Source organism: Eurypyga helias, unplaced genomic scaffold, assembly GCF_000690775.1.
Source record: "Eurypyga helias isolate BGI_N326 unplaced genomic scaffold, ASM69077v1 scaffold38336, whole genome shotgun sequence".
Taxonomy (NCBI): domain Eukaryota; kingdom Metazoa; phylum Chordata; class Aves; order Eurypygiformes; family Eurypygidae; genus Eurypyga; species Eurypyga helias.
Window position 1 is genome coordinate 522 of NW_010255390.1, and position 17,139 is coordinate 17,660.

The 17,139-nt window shown below is 55.3% G+C and overlaps 1 protein-coding gene across 1 annotated transcript in view; it reads right to left on the reverse strand.

Annotated features, from left to right (window-relative positions):
- The window catches only part of ABCA3 (ATP-binding cassette, sub-family A (ABC1), member 3), a gene marked incomplete at both ends in the record, with an annotated part of 16,439 nt that extends 486 nt beyond the window's left edge, over nt 1-15,953 (reverse strand). Inside the window, 23 exons of the mRNA XM_010153312.1 lie at nt 86-256; nt 362-549; nt 1,458-1,652; nt 1,801-1,935; nt 2,197-2,369; nt 2,842-3,000; nt 3,666-3,885; nt 4,357-4,561; nt 5,140-5,413; nt 5,743-6,046; nt 6,880-7,072; nt 7,256-7,354; nt 7,870-8,020; nt 8,320-8,530; nt 8,855-9,010; nt 9,811-9,965; nt 10,760-10,889; nt 11,261-11,407; nt 12,609-12,790; nt 13,447-13,620; nt 14,194-14,314; nt 14,905-15,021; nt 15,694-15,953. Of these exons, the coding sequence (XP_010151614.1) occupies nt 86-256; nt 362-549; nt 1,458-1,652; nt 1,801-1,935; nt 2,197-2,369; nt 2,842-3,000; nt 3,666-3,885; nt 4,357-4,561; nt 5,140-5,413; nt 5,743-6,046; nt 6,880-7,072; nt 7,256-7,354; nt 7,870-8,020; nt 8,320-8,530; nt 8,855-9,010; nt 9,811-9,965; nt 10,760-10,889; nt 11,261-11,407; nt 12,609-12,790; nt 13,447-13,620; nt 14,194-14,314; nt 14,905-15,021; nt 15,694-15,953 (4,120 nt within the window). The remainder of the gene's footprint in view (nt 1-85; nt 257-361; nt 550-1,457; nt 1,653-1,800; nt 1,936-2,196; nt 2,370-2,841; nt 3,001-3,665; nt 3,886-4,356; nt 4,562-5,139; nt 5,414-5,742; nt 6,047-6,879; nt 7,073-7,255; nt 7,355-7,869; nt 8,021-8,319; nt 8,531-8,854; nt 9,011-9,810; nt 9,966-10,759; nt 10,890-11,260; nt 11,408-12,608; nt 12,791-13,446; nt 13,621-14,193; nt 14,315-14,904; nt 15,022-15,693) is intronic.
- Between the last annotated feature and the right edge of the window lie 1,186 nt (nt 15,954-17,139).

A 17,139-nucleotide genomic window follows, 5' to 3' on the forward strand; every position in this document is an offset into this window, starting at 1 on the left:
ACCAGCCGCTGCCAGCTACAGGCAGTGCCCACCCACCACCCTCCTGCCCATCTCTCATGTCAAACCCTGCCTGGACAAGTGTCACCTGTGGGAGGTGAAGATGATGGATTTGCCACACTCCCGTGTCCGTGTCACTGCATCCCAGAGCAAACGCCGGGCCACGGGGTCCATGCCAGTGGAGGGCTCGTCCAGGAAGATCACGGGGGGACCACCGATGAGGGCAATGCCAGCGCTCAGCTTCCGCTTGTTACCACCGCTGCGGAAGGAGATGGGAATGGGGACAGGGAGCCGATATGAGCACAGGGAGAGCCAAGCAAGACAAGGGGCAGAGGGGACGGAGTGCCTCCACATCTCCTCTCACCTGTAGGTCCTCACGAGCTTGTCGGCGTGGGGCTCCAGGAGCAGCCCCCTCAGCATGTTCTCCACGCAGCTGCTGATGTAGCGCTCGGGGATGCCCCGCAGCCGGGCGTACATGCTCAGGGTCTCACGGCCCGTCATGTGGTCCAGGAGGGCATCGAACTGCGGGCAGTAGCCGATTCGCTGCTGGACCTTGGGGCAAGAGGAACCCAACAGGGATTAGCTCACAGGCAGGTCTCTGCAGGGAGGTGTCCAAGCCAGAAGGTGCCTTGGCACCCACAGGGCTCTTCTGCACCTCTGCAAGGTTTCTGCTCAACGTGACAGGGACTGAGCTGGAGCTCTGGAACCACAGGTGAAACGAGAGGGAATTCCCTCGTTGCTGGAGTGGCCGGTCTGGTGGGAATGGACACACACAGCGTGCCTCGGGACGGCAAGTGCGTGGTCTCTCTTGTGTTTCCCAAGCTGGTTCCTCATTGTGAGGGGCCATTTCAGGTGGGCCAGGCTCTAGGAACGCGTGGGAGGGTCTGTACCTTCCCCATATCCTGGCGTCCTTTGGCAACAAGAGCCCAGCAGAAGTTGGGAGTCCCATGGGAGGAAGCAAGCAGGACTGTGCTTCCAGGGCAGCCCCTTCCCTGTTCTCCTTGCCTGATGTCATCCGGGGTGGCAGTGGCAGAGGTACCCAGGGACTGAACTGAAAGCCTGACCCTTGCTCATCTCTCACTTTTCCAAAGGGAGTGGACAATTCCCAGCAAGGAGACCTCTAGCAGGGGTCTGAAAGGTTTGACCTGCTTGTTTTAGAAAGATCATCATCCAGCTGTGATCATTGACATATTTTTCACGTTTCCGACTATGGAGCTAAGCCCTCTGATGAAGGGTGTGCCACCATTGCAAGGTTTGGCTGCCATCTGTTTCATCTGTGGTCCTAGTGGAGAGGGGACTGCTTCCAGGCAGCCAGACAAGGACGCAACATCCCTGCGATATGACATTCATCCCTGGCAACTGCCACCATGTCCTCCTCAGAGGCACTTGCAAGGCGGCCCAGCCCAGGTGGACCTGGGACTGTTCGTAACGCCGCCCTGTGCCTCTGCAGCCCTTGGTACCTTCTTGATGTTGGCCAGAATGCTGTGACCATCCACAAAGGCATCCCCCGATGTGATGCTCTCGTCACCAGTCAGCATCTTGAAGGTGGTGGTTTTGCCTGCCCCATTGAAGCCGAGAAGGCCAAAGCATTCCCCTTTGCTGACCGCCAAGGAGATCCTGTCCACCGCAAGCAGGGACTCCTGGCTGTCGTAGACCTGGTGGAGGCCAAAGCACAAGCCATGCCAGTCACCACGCATGCCCAGCGCCTGAGGGCATGCCAAGGCAAGCGGTGGCTTTACCAGCCCATGGGGGCCATGGCTTAGCTGGCCACAGGATACTCAGGAAGGCGAACGCTCTGCTCACCTTGGTGAGCTCCTTGATGACCAGAGGGCTGCTGAGAGATGACAGCAGTTCTGGTGGTGACTCCAAAACCTTCTTTCTCTCATCTGCCACGTCCCGGTCCTCTGGCAGCACAGAGACCCTGTTCAGCAGTGCCACCTAAACATGGGAGAGAAAGAACACTTTGCCACCTGGATGCTGTGGGACAAATGGGTCCCTCCAGTGCCCCCAACCCAGGCAGGATCCATCCTTTCGATCAGCCACCTCTGTGGACACCTCACTCCCGCTGCCAACCTCCATACTCAACAGGATCTGCCCCTCCAAGCAAGCAGTTCCAGGGATGCTCCCTGGGAAGATGAGGACCCATCTCCAGCTCACAGGGACTCCTGGGCTTGGTATGGAGGGGACACTTCAGCTCACCCATTTCCGCCGCCTGCAGATGCCACAGACCAAAGTTCTCAGTCTCCAGAGAAGGTTTGTCTCAATGAGGAAAAGGAGGAAGACGAAGGAGAAACCCTGGATGCTCAAAGAAGTCAGGTATCGTCCGATGCCAGGTGTTTCCCAGGAAAAGTAGTTCATCTGATAACTGATATCTAAGCAGGGATGGAACAAAATGAGACTTTGATCAGTTCACACTCTGGACAGGGAAAGATAAGCACCAGAGAAAGCTGTGAGCCCAAAGCTTTGCCAAGCTCATCTCCATCCCAGCCCACACTGGGCTCCCTGCCCACAGCTCTAGCCAACACTTCCCACAAGAGGATTCAGGGCTGAAGGGGATCTGGCAGAAGATGCTCAGTGGAAGCACGCAGCGGAGATCAAGTCACTCTTGGGACTGGGATTTCTTTACTTGTCTATGAAACTTTCCCGGGCCCACGTTTTCCTCCAAATTGTTAGTAAGGAAAAGATGTCAAACACTGCCCAGTTCTTGCTTTGAAACAGTACCTGGAGCTACTGCCCAGGTTGGGTAAGAGACCCCACGATGCTGCCCAGCTCCACCCCCCACCCCACAGAGAGCCCTCCAGCATGGCTGTGGAGGGATGGCCTGGACAGGCAGGTGAGACTCACTGAATGCCTTGCAGATGAAGATGGCTTCAACAGAGGAGGTACAGAACTGAATGAACTCGTAGTTCTGGTAGAAGTCACTGATGCACTGTCCCAAGCAGTAATTGGGTAAGACGAGAAAAACTTTATCCAGGGTTTTGGAGAGATCCACCAAGCCCAGCTCTGAAAGAGAAGCACAGGAGGATCAGCGGATTGGAGTTATCTGGTTTTAGAGAAAGACACTGGTAGTTTTTAATTTGGAAGGAAACCAACAAATTTTGTCACATTTAATGGGTGAGAATGGACTCTCAGTGCGTTTTTTTTGCTAGTGTAGGGGCAGCCCTGGCGTGAGAGTCTCCTTGGGGGCTGGATAGAATCATAGAATCACAGAGTGGTTTGGGTTGGAAGGGACCTTAAAGACCATCCAGTTCCAACCCCCTGCCATGGGCAGGGACACCTTCCACTAGACCAGGTTGCTCCAAGCCTCATCCAGCCTGGCCTTGGACACTTCCAGGGATGTGACATCCACAGCTTCTCTGGGCAACCTGTCCCAGTGCTTCACCACCCTCTCCGGCAAGAATTTCTTCCTGATACCTAACCTAACCCTCCCTGCTTTCAATTTAAACCCATTAACCCTTGTCCTGTCACTCCCTGCCCTTGTAAAAAGTCCCTGCCAGCGTCCTTGTAGCCCCCTTCAGGTACTGGAAGGCTGCAATAAGGTCTCCCCGGAGCCTTCTCTTCTGCAGGCTGAACAAGCCCAACTCTCTCAGCCTTTCATCTTGATGAAAGGATCTTCTTGGTGACAGCAGGGTGCAGTGCAGGGCAAGCGTAGAGGGCAGCAAACCCACCTGGGATGCTCATGATGGTGACTGCGAGGAAGGTGGCTGTGCCCGACAGGATGTTGAAGATGGTGAGACGGGTGTAGGCTGTGGCCGCCACTGAGAAGAAGAAGCTGAGGAGGTACATGAGGGGGATGATAGCCCAGCCATAAAGGAGGAAGATCAGCATCACATCAACGAGGTGGCTGTCTTGGGTGAAGGCTTGCACATCAAAGGCTTGGAATATCACCTGGAGCACAGCAATGCAAGAACACATGTTTATCTTGACCCCAAGTGATGCCACCTTGCCTCAACAGCCCAGGCAGTGAGGTAACAGCAGCACCACACTGACCAAGATAACCCCTCACAGATGGTTCCTACCAGCAGCCCATGCCTGTTCCCAAGGGAAGCCCTCTTTCTGCAGACTGGGATGCAGAAGGGCAGATCTGGGAAATTCTTGTCCATGGTCCCATGTATTTGAGATTTCCTAGTGCTCACACCCAAGTGTTAAAGTGCCAGAGGCTGCAGCCAACCAACCCAGCTGGTTGGTCATGGCCCAGCTCCCAGAAGGACTTTCTTAATAGGCAGGACCAGTAACTGAGACAGTGTCAGAGCCAGGTGACCTCATCCTTTTCCCTGCATCCACACACATCCCAGCCCTCCCAGAGCACCCGGAGCTCCCACTCAAGGGGAGGACAGGAGGGTGTCAGGGGTGACTCACCAGCATCAGAGCACAAGGGATGAGGAAGTTGATGATGTCCCAGAGCAGGGCAGAAAGCCAGAAGTTGACCACGTAGACACCGCTGACAAACTGGACATGCTTGGCTTTGATGGCCCGCTCGCTGACCAGCAGCAGAGCAAAGGTGCTGGCGAGCGAGGCCATGCCATACAGCAAGTTGATGGCAATGGCGAATCCAGTCTGGCCTCTGCGGGGAGAGCAGCGGGGCAGGTTAGGACAGGGACAGCTCGACAGACCACCGCTGAGGCTACGCGGGCACAGCAGCATACCCATGTTGTGCTCGTTGTGGAGGCTACACTCACCCAGCATGCACGAGAAACACCCCCACAACAGAAGCGCACCTCAGTAAGTGGAGCATCTCCCACACACAGCCCTCCTAGCACACCACAAACCTCCACCCTGCCTTTGCAAGGTCCCACGCATGTCCCCTCTGGTACAGGGGAAGTCCAGAGACCCTGGATTTGGTGATGTGTGCGATCATAAAGCCCCCTCTGCTCTGAGCATCCAGGGAAAACCACCCCAACCAGTATCTAGAGGGGAATACCCAACCACTGAGACATGTGCATGGGGTGGCGTGGCTGCCAGGCTCAGGCAAGTAAGTCATCTACACAGCTTTGCTCTCCTGACCTTCTGAGTACAATCACAGCTACATTTGGGGCTGAGAAGCTCCAGCCTGGCTCCTCTGCTGACACCAGTCCAACCAAGCCAATCTGTACCCATGGAAGTCAGCCCTAGCAGGAAAACAAGTGCCGTGCCACCACATACTCCATGAGCTGGTCTTTGGCCTTCTCGGTGATGTTGCGGGGTTGAGGGTAGTTGGTGACTGTGATGGAGGCGTTGGGGCCTGCCAGTACCCTGAAGACAGCGTTGTCGGCCAGCATGAGGGCTGTGGCAGGGGAGTGATACGCCTGGTTGTTAAATAACGCGGTGACCACTGTGTGGTTCCTGGCTCCTTCGAAGGAGGCGGCTGAGATGTAGTGCTCGTTGAAGGCTCCCCCTTCCTCGGAGGCTCTTGAGATGAGGTACTCCTCCAGGCCACCTGCCAAATGACACGGCTGTTATAAGCAGGCTCCATCACGTGAGAAATAACCGGGGCCAACTGGAAAAGACCCCAAGCAGCCCCAGTCCTGGTAGCCCACCCTAGTCCCGATGATGGCCACAAATGCAGGGTTATGGAAAACACAGTCCTGCTCAGCTGAGGGGGTAGTCCTGCCAACTGTGGGACTCTCCTGTGCAGGAGAGGATATGCAGTGATATGTCAGATGCGACCTGAGCCACCCACACCAAGGGCCCCAGCAGGGGAAGCCTGTGGCTCCTGCACACCCCGCCGGGCATCGCCGGCTTCACGGGTACTCCCAGAACTCTCACCCAGCACCTCCAGCGGTGACTGACGCTGGGCATCCAGCAGCTCCACGTACTGCTCCGCCAACCTCTGCGACAGACCCGAGGCGGCTGAGATGGAGAAAGGCACGATGGTCTGGCCGTAGGGCTCCAGCGTCAGCCTCAGCAGGGAGGAGTCCCTGGGCCCCGGGAAGGTCTTGGCCACGATGAGGGCAAAGGCAGTGAAGATCAGAGGCACGAGGAACTGTGCTGCCACCATCTTCCAGTTGCGCCAGCTGTACATGGCTCGCTTCATGAACATGGCATAGAACTGCTGGCAGCACAGGTAGAACTAGGTGGGGAGAAGTCGGGTCAACACCAGTCCTGGCAGCTGCAGGCAGCCCCACCGTCCACGTCACCCCATGCAGCTGATGGGGAGAACAACCCCCAAACCACCTCCCCATCATGCATGTAGCCCACAGCACTGCTCTCCAGCCAAGCACGTAAAAGGATTAGCAGGGCAGCTCATCAAACACCACAGCTTCCTGATGGGATGCAGTCACTTTGGGATCTCGGGTGTTAAAAGTGGCTTCAGCCGTGACCTTTACCTTCCTCCACCTTTCAGCATCTGAGGTTCACAAAGAGGATTACTGCATCGCGGCTGCCTGCCAAAGCGACTGAACTGAGATGCCTGGGAGCTCCGGACCCCTGCAAAGCACCTTCTTTGCTTTTTAAACCTATAAACATCTTTCTCCCCTTCTGCTTTTCAGACATGCCCTTGAAATGTATGGGGAAATTCATCACAGGTGCATAGGCAGCAGGCCATGAAGGTCTGCCAGGGCCACAAAACACAAGCCTAGTGAATGAAGGAAGATGGCTTTTCTCATGTCCCTGCTGGAAATCCCAAGTGATGTAGCAACAGCAAGTGAAAACCTCTCTAGATCACCTGGGAAACCTTCAAAAGCATCTCTGTAGATCTCAAGATTAATGTGAAGAGGATGGCAGTGACCAACCCCAACAGCCCTAAAAATAATTTGCCCTACAGATGCAGATTCCACCTTGATCTTCCAAACCACACACAGCAAGACCAGCCGTGGGGTAGGCTCCACCTGGTATTCCTATCCCAAACCACATCTTCACATGCCCTTTCCCTGTTCCCGCTGCATCGACACCCCCAGCACTCACCCCAGTGTTGAGCTTGATGCTAGAGCAGTCCTCCGTAATGAGTGCCCCGCTGTCATCCGTCATATCTGTCATGCCGCTCAGGCTGCTGGAGTCATCCATGGCCCAGTCATTGGAGCGTCTCTCATGCTGGTACTGGAGAGCAGGCAGCTGGATGGCCTGGATATCCATGCTGGAGTCCACAAGCTTCCCAACCCTGTGCCAGGAGGAAAAGGATGATGAAATACAGACCCAGACAGGATCAAGCTACTCTGAGCTGTGGGAGCCAAACCCAAGAGACAAAACCTAACACGTGCCCTGGAGACCTGTGTAGGACACCACTGTTGCCAAAGCACCCAGGGACTGGGCATCACCATCCCCTGGCCACCCTCCTGCCTACCTCAGGAAGACCTCCTCCATGGTGGTGACCGAGGCACCATAGCTGGCGATGCCCAGCTCCTCCCGCTTCTGCTCCAGCTCCGTGAACAGGGCCTCAAACCTGCATGGGGAAGTCAGGCATTAGATGCTGACAGTCATGGGAGGGAACCCTCAGGTTAAGACCCCCTGGGCATCGCTCCTGCAGCTGTTTGTGTCCTGCAGCCAGCTTCAGAGCTGCCTGCAGCACTAAGCACCCCACTCTCCCCAGGAGTAGCTTTTGGGATCCATCTTCTGCCACAGGCAGCCTCAGCTCTCCATATATTTGATTTGAGAGCCTGCCTCATTTGTGCCACCCTCCACGCCTCAGCCGTCACCAGCTATCAGCGACACGGTGTGCACAGGGGCATGAGCGCAATGTGCCAGCAGATATAAGGGAGGATGGCAGTGAAAGGAGGAACCAGACTCAATTTTACAAGACCATCACTGCAGCCACGGACTCTCGCCTCCTCATGCATCTTTCCCAGAAAATGGAGAGAGCAGCTCCCCCTCCCAGCAAGCCCACGATGACAGTGTGCCCCAGTGAGTGCAGACGAGGGGACCCAGGCAGGGAGGGAAAGTGGGGGATGATGCCCTTACCTGTGCGTGCTCTCCTTGGGCAGGATGAAGGACAGCTCTGCGCCTGCATTGCTCTCCATGGTGGCGTTGGGCACGTACTGACAGATGAGGCGGGAGATCTCCCCTAGGTTACAGTAGGGCTCCTTCACCATCACCATGTGATACCCTGCCCCTGGACAGAGCCACAAGAGAAGGGAGAGAAGGGTGAATCGCAGCCCAGCCTGGCCCTGGGGTGCTGGAGCAGAGAGGGATGCTCTGCACTGCAAAGCACTGATGGCTTTGCCTGGGCTATGGACATGGTGCAGGAGCAAGAGTGTGGCTGGCCCTCAGAAGAGACAAAACAGCACAACAGGGAGCAAGCAGCCATCGCACAAGGGGCAATGGGTCCCCTTCCCTGCTCTAAATCCTCCACCTGCTCCTCTCTGCCAGGATAAGACAAGCACTCCAGCACAGCCTGCCTGCTCCTCTCACCGTATTTACGCTTGAGGAAGAGTGAGGAGCCACAGCACTGCAGCTCGCCCTTGGCCATGATGGCTATGCGGTCACCCAGCAGGTCAGCCTCATCCATGAAGTGGGTGGTCAGCAGGATGGTGCGGTTGCTCCTCTGCTGCTGCAGGAGGTCCCAGGTGGCCCTACGAGAGGCTGGGTCCATCCCCGACGTCGGCTCGTCCAGCATCACCACCTGCCCACGGGAGACAGGTGCTGGTCAAAAAGGGCTGAGAGGCACAGCAGCGCAGGAGGGGGCAACCCTGGGACCCAGAAGTAGCCTTGCCCTCACAACATGCGTGAGATGAGCTTGCTTGGGGGAGCAGCTACCAGGCAGCAGAGCTGTGCTGCAGCCTCAGGGCGCTGTCCTCAGAGTTGTCCCCTTTGTGGGGTGCTCCTGCCCCCTCCTCACTGTCCCTCCATCTCCCCCTGGCTCACCACGGGTGAGGAACAACCCCAGAGCCACTGCACTGGCCCCAGCAAGAAAGGTTTGAGGTGAACGCCGCCCAGAGACGCTTGCCTTGGAGTCCCCGATGAGGGCGATGCCAATGGAGAGCTTGCGCTTCATGCCGCCGGAGAGCGCCTTGGTCAGAGAACTGCGCTTGTCCTCCAGGTTGAGGATCCTCAGGATGTGGTTGATCTCCTCGGGGCACTTGGAGGATGGGTACCCCTTCAGCTGCCAGACAGGGGAAGGGAGGGGTAAGCCTGCCTGTGAGGCTAAGGGAATCTGGCAAAGACCTTTCCCACCACATCAGCCACTGGCTGCTAAACCCCACCGCATTCATCCTCCACACCCAGGCAGGAAAGTGGGGAAGCAGAGGGAGGGATTCCTGCCCTTCTGTGAAGCAGCTGGCACAGCTGGTGTGGGTGTTCCTGTGGGCAGATGTGGTGGGAAGAGGAGGCAAGGGCTGTTCTCCTTACAATAGAATCCTAGAATGGTTTGGGTGGGAAGGGACCTTTAAAGGCCATCTGGTCCAACCCCCCTGCCATGAGCAGGGACATCTTCAACCAGATCAGGTTGCTCAGAGCCACATCCAACCTGACCATGAATGTTTCCAGTGATGGGGCATCGACCACCTCTCTGGGCAACCTGTGCCAGCACCTCACCACCCTCAGCATAAACAATTTCTTCATTATGTCTAGCCTGGACCTCCCCTCTTTCAGTTTTAAACCAATACCCCTTGTCCTGTCGCTACAGGCCCTGCTAAAGTCTGTTCCCATCTTTCTTAAGTACTGGAAGGCTGCAATAAAGTCTCCCTGGAGCGTTCTCTTCTCCAGGGTGGACACCCCCAACTCTCCCAGCCTGTCCCCATAGCAGAAAGGCTCCAGCTCCCTGAGCATCTTTGTGGCCTCCTCTGGACCTGGTTGACATATCTCACCACACTTTCCCAGCCTCAGGAAGGGTGGCTGCAGGTTGTCCCCCCAGGCCTGGCTCCTGAGGGCCCAGCAGCGGCTCCCCACAAGCACTGAGCTCACCCCTGCATAGAAGCGGAGGTGCTCTTCCACTGTCATGTTGTCGAAGAGGACATCATGCTGGGGACACAGGCCCAGGCTGCGGCGGATCAGGACCATGTCCTGGGAGATCTCGTAGCCGTTGATGTACGCCTGCCCGCCCGTTGGAGAGTGCAGACCTAGGAGGAGCAGGATACAGGAGCCTCAGCTCAGGGCTGAGGATAACCCTGGGAGGCCAAGAGCCAGCGAAAGGCAGGGGTCTTGCCGAGCATCCCCCACAAGCAGCTTTCTGCCAAAAATTGGAGCAAGCCAGTCCTTGCTCCAGCTGGGGCACAGCAGCTTTCTCCTCCCACCCACAGGGTGGGCTACAAGGCATACATAGGTGGGAGGAGGACCTGGCAGTGCTGCCAGAGCAGGCAGGCAGGGAGTGAAGCGAGAAGGCAAGCCTGGCTCTCAGCCTGGCTGGGGGCCTGGCAAGGCCAGGGCAAAGCTCCAGGGAAGGTCCTGTGAGCGCCCTGGGCTGGCAGGAGCAGCAGAGTGACAGGGAACAGGGAAGAAAGGACCATTGAAGGTCACCACGTCCACCACACCAAAATAGGCTGTGAGGAGTGCAGAATCTCAGGAATAACAATGGCCCACGTCCTCCCTGCCTTGTCATGACAAAGCCTGCAGAGCGCCATCCTACAGCGGGTCCTTTCTCTTCTCCTGGCTCTCCAGCACAAAGACTGGCTGTTATGTCCCCCACTGGGTAGGGCTGAGCAGGGACCCCCACACTCCCTCCATGTCCCTAGGCAGCGACATGCCTCTGACCACTCCCACATCCCTGGCTAACAGCTCAGTGAACTGAAGGTGCTCCAGGGAGGTGCAAAAACCCCTCTCCAACCTCATCGATGAGGTACAGCTCCCCTTTGGAAGTCAAGCCATTAGCCCTTCCCTGCCCCATGCCCACCCCACAGCAGGATGCGGCTCCTACCTGTAAGCATGGACAGAGTGGTGGTCTTCCCAGCACCGTTGTGTCCCAATAGCACAGTGATCTGCCCTTCGTACATGTTCACTGTTAAGTTCTTGACTGCCTCTTTCATCTTGTTTCCCACTTTGAAGACCTGCGGAGATCACGTTAACGAGCTGATGCTGCACTCGAGGCAAGCGCTCTCGGGTCTGACCCCCTCACTCCACCCGGCAGACAAAGCCTTTGAGGCTCACGTGGTGTTGGCATTAGACAACAGGTCTAATTCTGGTTAAATGCAGATGTCAATAGGTTAAATACCGATGTCACAGCACATGCAAGTACCTAACGCGTTAGCCCACAACAAAGAGCAGCCAGCTCTGGGGAAGAGCCTTACCTGTGTACAGAGGCCAAGCAACACAGCCCCAGGCAGAGGGCAGCGAAATGATAAGGAAGCTGCCTGCAGGCAGCAGTTTGTACGAAAACAACATTACAACATGTGTTTGTGCTGTGCTGGCCTGTTGGTACCTTGGAAAGGTGCTTTATTTTGATTCCCGACATGAGGTCGGCAGGTTCCTCCTCAATATACTGGCTCTTCAGAGCTTTCTCGGGGTCCTCCTCCTCCTCCTTCTCTTTTCCCACGACAGTCCTGGGGCGCCCGCACCAGTATGAGGGCTGATGGAAGAAGGTAAAGAGAGAAACTCAGGCACAGGCAGAGACCGTCTCTTCTCCCCAGCCTGGTCCACCCTCCTCCCACACAGATGCTGCCCTTGGATCTCCAAGACCACCCTCCTTGGCCTGGGAATTGCCAACCAGCACATCTTCAGCAGATAGGCCAGAGGATGGAACTGCTCCTCCTGCTCTCCCCTGGTTCTCCCTTACAGCAGGATTGCCTGTGATTACACAGGCAGCTTTTACCCATCTTTGTTCCCATGGGAAAGATCAGTACTACGATAAGTAAAATTGCTCAGGCAGAAGAACCCTGCTCAGAGGAGCCTATACAATGGATGATCACCCCCTCCAAAAACCCTGACATACACTAAATACAAAAACCTTGGGGTCCAGCTACTGCAATTACATCCTTTTTTTTTCTGGCTCTCTAGGAATGACAATAAATGTTTAGGACCTTAAATCCCTGTGGAAATAACAATTCAACAACTCTTGGATGCAAAATCAGCATCCTGCTGTAGCTTTTGGCAGAGGCTGTATCTGCACTACGCTGGTCTAGCTGCAAGAGGGAGTGTGATGCTGGAGTGAAACCATGCTGGAATAGGGAAATTAAGACAGGAGGAGGAAAAACCTCATGATTAAATAACAAGGGATACATCCATAGGCTCAAAGTGGATTGTGCCACTGTGGCTTAAGGAATTCTCAGCAGCCAGCTGAACTGCAGCACCCGCGGCAGCTACAGACGATGCCAAGCATTTGACTTGGCAGACCGAGGGCAGCTCAGCTGACAGGGTGACAGTCGTCACCCATCCCCTGGCACTAACACGTGGGGGCTGGCAGCAGGACACAGATCACCCCCCCCTCCACCCGGATGGCAGTGCTCGGGGAGTTTTGAATGACTGGATCTGGTTGCTTGCAGCTGGGGCTTCTCTCCAATGCCCTCCTTGGGCATGGAGACACTTAACAATAGCCTGCACGCCAAGGAGTGTCGGGACAAAGATTTACAGCCACAGAGACCTTCATAGTAATTAAAAAAATATAGCTGCATCAGCCTTTACTGAGGACATGCTGCAGTCCCCTTGATTTTGGAGGCCAGATGGTGCCACCCTTGTACGCTAGTCCGGCCCACCGCACAGCCCAGAAGCAGGGATCATCCCGGACCGATGCGTGTCAAGCCCCCTGGAAGGGGCGTGTAAGCAGTGCTCACCGTCAGGAAGAAGTACCACGGCTGAGGCACGCCGTACTCCCCTGGGAAGACAGCCTCCACATACCAAGCCACCACGCCGTAGAGCACTGAGTCCAGGAGCAGCATCCCCAGCACTTGGGCTAAGGTGAAGTTGTCATCCACGCTGACGGGCTTCATGAGGTCCCTCCACTGAATGCCAGTCCCTGCAACGTACACGGGGCACTGCCTACCTCTGCCGAGAGCCTTCCCATGTCCCCCAGAAAGATAAACTGCCCCCCAAGACTGACAGGTAGCATCCCCTGTCCTAATTCAGTGCTTGGTAATGACGAATACATCCACATCTCTACAATCCCTTCTATAGGTGGAGGGAAAGACGCAGCAGAAAGCGGGCTGGCACCTCAAGGCCCCCCACCCCACCACTTTCTCTGCAACTGCCCAGGGAAGAAGCAATTCCTTCTCCCAGCCACTGCCCCTTTGTCACCGCGGCCACCTTGTACTGCCATCACTTGGCAAAAGCCTGGCCTCTGCTGGAACCAACAGCAAATTCTTGTTAGCATAGAAATTAAAAATATGTATTGGGAAGGAGGAAATGCAATGGATCCCCATTCGTTTGGTAATTAAAGTGATGATGGCGTTTTGCACAGCCCAGACTGCGAGGGGCATGGGTTGGGAGGGGCACAGCCCTTGTGCTGATAAGACCTGCAGGAGCAATCACCAATTAGCCCTCCTGCTCTTGTCAGGAGCAGGGAAATGCTTCTCCCTGACTTCTTTCCACCTTTCACACCACATGCAAGCCAGTCCCAACGTGACACAAGAAAAGACTGTCTCCTCTTCCGAGGGACTGGAGGCACTCGCTCACCTTTTCCTTCGAACATGCCTATAAGCTGTGCCCCCATGGCCATGGCCACGTTCGAGATAAGGCAGGACGCCAGCTTCTGGCTGTGGGACATCAGGTCGTAGCGGGGTGAGATGAAGAAGTAAGGGATGTAGGAGAAGAAGTAGAGGAAGCCACCAGCAGCAGCCGCAACGTTTGCTGCAGAGAAAAGCAGGAGGGAAAATGTCAGTAACATGGACATACTAACAAATATTTCCCAGCAGCTTTCCATCCATGGAGATCCAGGACTTCTGCACAAAGCGTGGTTACGGGGGGGCAGGATGAGGATGTGCCCATGTCCCACAGAGAGGCAGGGACAGTGCCAGACCCCCACCCCACAGTGGGCTGCTGCAGAAGCACCCTGTCCATCCCAGACCAGAGCGCCTCGGGGCCAAGACAGCCAGAGGATGCCCCAGCACATGATCTCGTCTGGTTTAGGAAACAACAGTACACCCATTTTTTCTCACATCCCTTCCCACGCAGCCAAAGAAGGGAAGAAAGGTCCCCCCTCAGCATGTCAAAGCAAGTTATCCCACACAGAGCCCTGTGCAAGCTCACATAACTCTGGAGCTGGCCCTGCTTTGAGCAGGGTGGACCAATGACCTGCAGAGCTGCCTCAGAAGGAGAATTGACCAAATTTTACAGCACGATACCCGTAACAACCCCTGTGTGTGAGGTTCACCTGCCCAGCATCCCCAAGGGTCAGCAATGCAAGGAGGCAGAGGGACTCACCTCTTGAGAAGAAGGTGCTCACCATGAAGTTGAAGGAGATAGAGGAGATGGAGAAGATGGCGAGGAAGGTGAACACCAGCGTGGGGTCACTGTTGGTGAGCACCGCTCCCTGTTCGCTCACCTACCAAGAAAATGTGGTTATGCCCAGGGCTGGTGAAGCCAGCCATGACTGCAGGCATGTGTGGGCAGCCAAGACCTGGTGTTTTCCACAGGTTAAAGACAAACTGAGAGATGGGTGAGAACAACAGGGTCCTCCTAGACCCCTCCAGAAAGAAGAAATAGGGTTGTTCCTGTGTGACGCAGGGTCTAGGAGGCAGGGGACACCCTGCTCAGCATCCAGGCAGCCACTTCCCACTTCTCGTGGCGTGGGTACAAGCAGAGACGAGAGCTCGAGTCCCCCCAAGGGCATGCAGGGCTGCAGGAGTCAGGTGGTCCTGCTCTGCATGGGACTGCCTGGGCTTCCCTCATTCCCGTGGGGCTCCCACCTCTCAGCCCTGGCCTGGGGAGGTCAACCCTTCTGTGAAAGGCAGCTGCTGGGTCAGATCTACCCACCCAGCTCTGGAACAGGCCAACTCCAGCCTCCGGTACACAGGTGGAGGAGTCCTGAGACACCAGGCTGGTCCAAGCCCATGGCAGAGGAGCCTGTCATCCCTGTGCCCTGCCAGCAGAGCTTCTGGCCTGCAGAATGGTGGCCTGGGGAAAAACACTCACCTTGACACAGAAGAGCATGGTGACAAAGAACACGGACACCAGGAGGAAGAGGAAGAACATGAGGAACCAGGCGCTCCAGTGCAACCAGTTGCTGAGGCCCATCATGTGCATGTACTCCTGCGGGGAGGTCACACTGTCACTCAGGGCTACACCCACGGTGGCTTAGCTCTGCAGCTCTAGCGAGGGAGGTGGCAGCCCCAGGAACCACCAAAGTGGGCCCACGCAGCCTTCAGCATCGTGTGGTGTCCCCCATCTCCCTGGAGAGGGGCTGCCACCACCCCAGGACAGCATCTCTCCAGAGAGCTGAGCTGAACCCAAAATGATGCTGGCGGGGCCATCATGGCCACCCAGCAGTGGGGCAGAGGGCAGGACAGCCAATGCCCAGGGAAAGCTGAGCCCTGCACACTCAGCCCTGCAGTCACAAACACATCGGCTGAGCTCCAACCGCCCCCAGACACACGGGTTTCTATGTTCAAAAGACAAAAATCCGGCTTCCCACAGGCTGAACTCTTGATTCTACAAAACTCTAGAACACACAAGTGTTGCCCTCTCTCCGAGCCACCCTCCAGCCCAAGAGAAACACCAGCAGCCTTGGCTGCATGGCAAGGAGAGCAGGATGGCAGGATTAGCGACATTCCTCCCCAGGGTTTGCTAATCCCCTGCCATCCCCACCTTCTGGTAGCTGGCTCCAAACCCAACAGGGATTTTGGTTCCTACTTTCAAGGCAGCATCCGTTGCGAGACACCGCAGAGGGAGGGGAGCATCCAGATGTCCCACCACTCGCCTCACCTTCAGCTTCTTCTCCTTCTCGTGCACGACGGCACGGACGATGTTGAGTGAGGTGTAGGTGAAGCTGAGCATGAGCAGGAGGGGCAGCTGGTTCTGGATGGCGAGGAGGAAGAGATCGTTGACGTACGCTGGGTAGGGGAAGCGCTGCACCGCCACCGTGATGCTCTCCAGCAGGCTGGCCGAGCTGGCGTTGGCGTGATACTGCATGATGGCTCTGTCCACCGCATGCTGCACCGCCAGGAAACCTTCTCGGATATAGCCTGCATGGCAAAAATGACACAGCGAACAGGGGTTTGGAGTGAGGCGTTGGCAAAAGGGGAGAAACAGCCTTTACAGGAGCGATTGCTTGGGAAGGACAGAGCTTGCAGGAAAAGCCGAATGAACATGGCTATCGACACTCCTGCAGACACAGGAAGGCTCGGGAAGGATTTAAATCACAGCAATTTAAATCTGTGATCGTCATTTAAAAGCAGCTGTCAGGGAAACTCAAACTGCGGTCGCGGCTTTATTTCCGTAAGGGCGGAGATTCTCCATCACCATTAACCACCACCAATGTCACTCAGCTTGTACTGGTCCCCTTTTTTTGTAAACCAGGAGAGTACAGGATACTAGGCAGGTTTTGGTGAGGAAGAATATATCCTGTTACTCACACATTTGGTTTAAATTTTTGTGCATTAGAAAACAATGAAATACTTTAAACTTTCAACTAGTTTATTTTTATGTGGGACTTCTGCCACGTTACTTGAATGGAAACTCAAATTCTGCTTACAAAGCCCCAGATGAGCATTTTGAAAGTTATGTGCTATAAATGATCTAGGACAGAGAAGGAAGAAGTAAGAATACAACATCACGAACAATGTTTTCTATTAACTAATTTATTAAACAAGCACTGTAGCGAGGGAACTGGTCTGGGCTCCTGGCCACCCCGTCCTGCAGAACACGTCAACCAGCAGGTATCGTCCTCTCGGGCTCAGGTTTATTAACACCACGTGAGCAAAACCCGTTCGCCTGCTTTCTCGGCCTCAATCTTTTCCTTGACATCGCTATCGAATGATGGAAGGAGAAACCCGACCGAGAAAAATACCCCTTCTGCGGGGAAAACAAGTCCCCGGGCAGCGCCAGCTCCAGCAACGTCCCCGCTGCCTCCTGCTTGGTTAGTGGTTTGGCTTGTTTTAAAACCCAACACTCAGACCACAGAATTGCTCTATTTACTTTTAAAGGATTTAAGCAGCATGATAAACACTGACCAGTTTGGACCCTGAAATAAATTTTCTATGAAAAATACAAAATGGAAGAAAAAAAATTGAAAGTTAAAGAAATTCACGTAAGTAAAATTTATTTTTATCCAACCCTGCTCAGCAGAGGGACCCAGAGGCCAGCAGAGGCCAAGAATTACAGGATAAAATTTAAATAAGTATAATAAATAAAGATAATAAACAAATATTA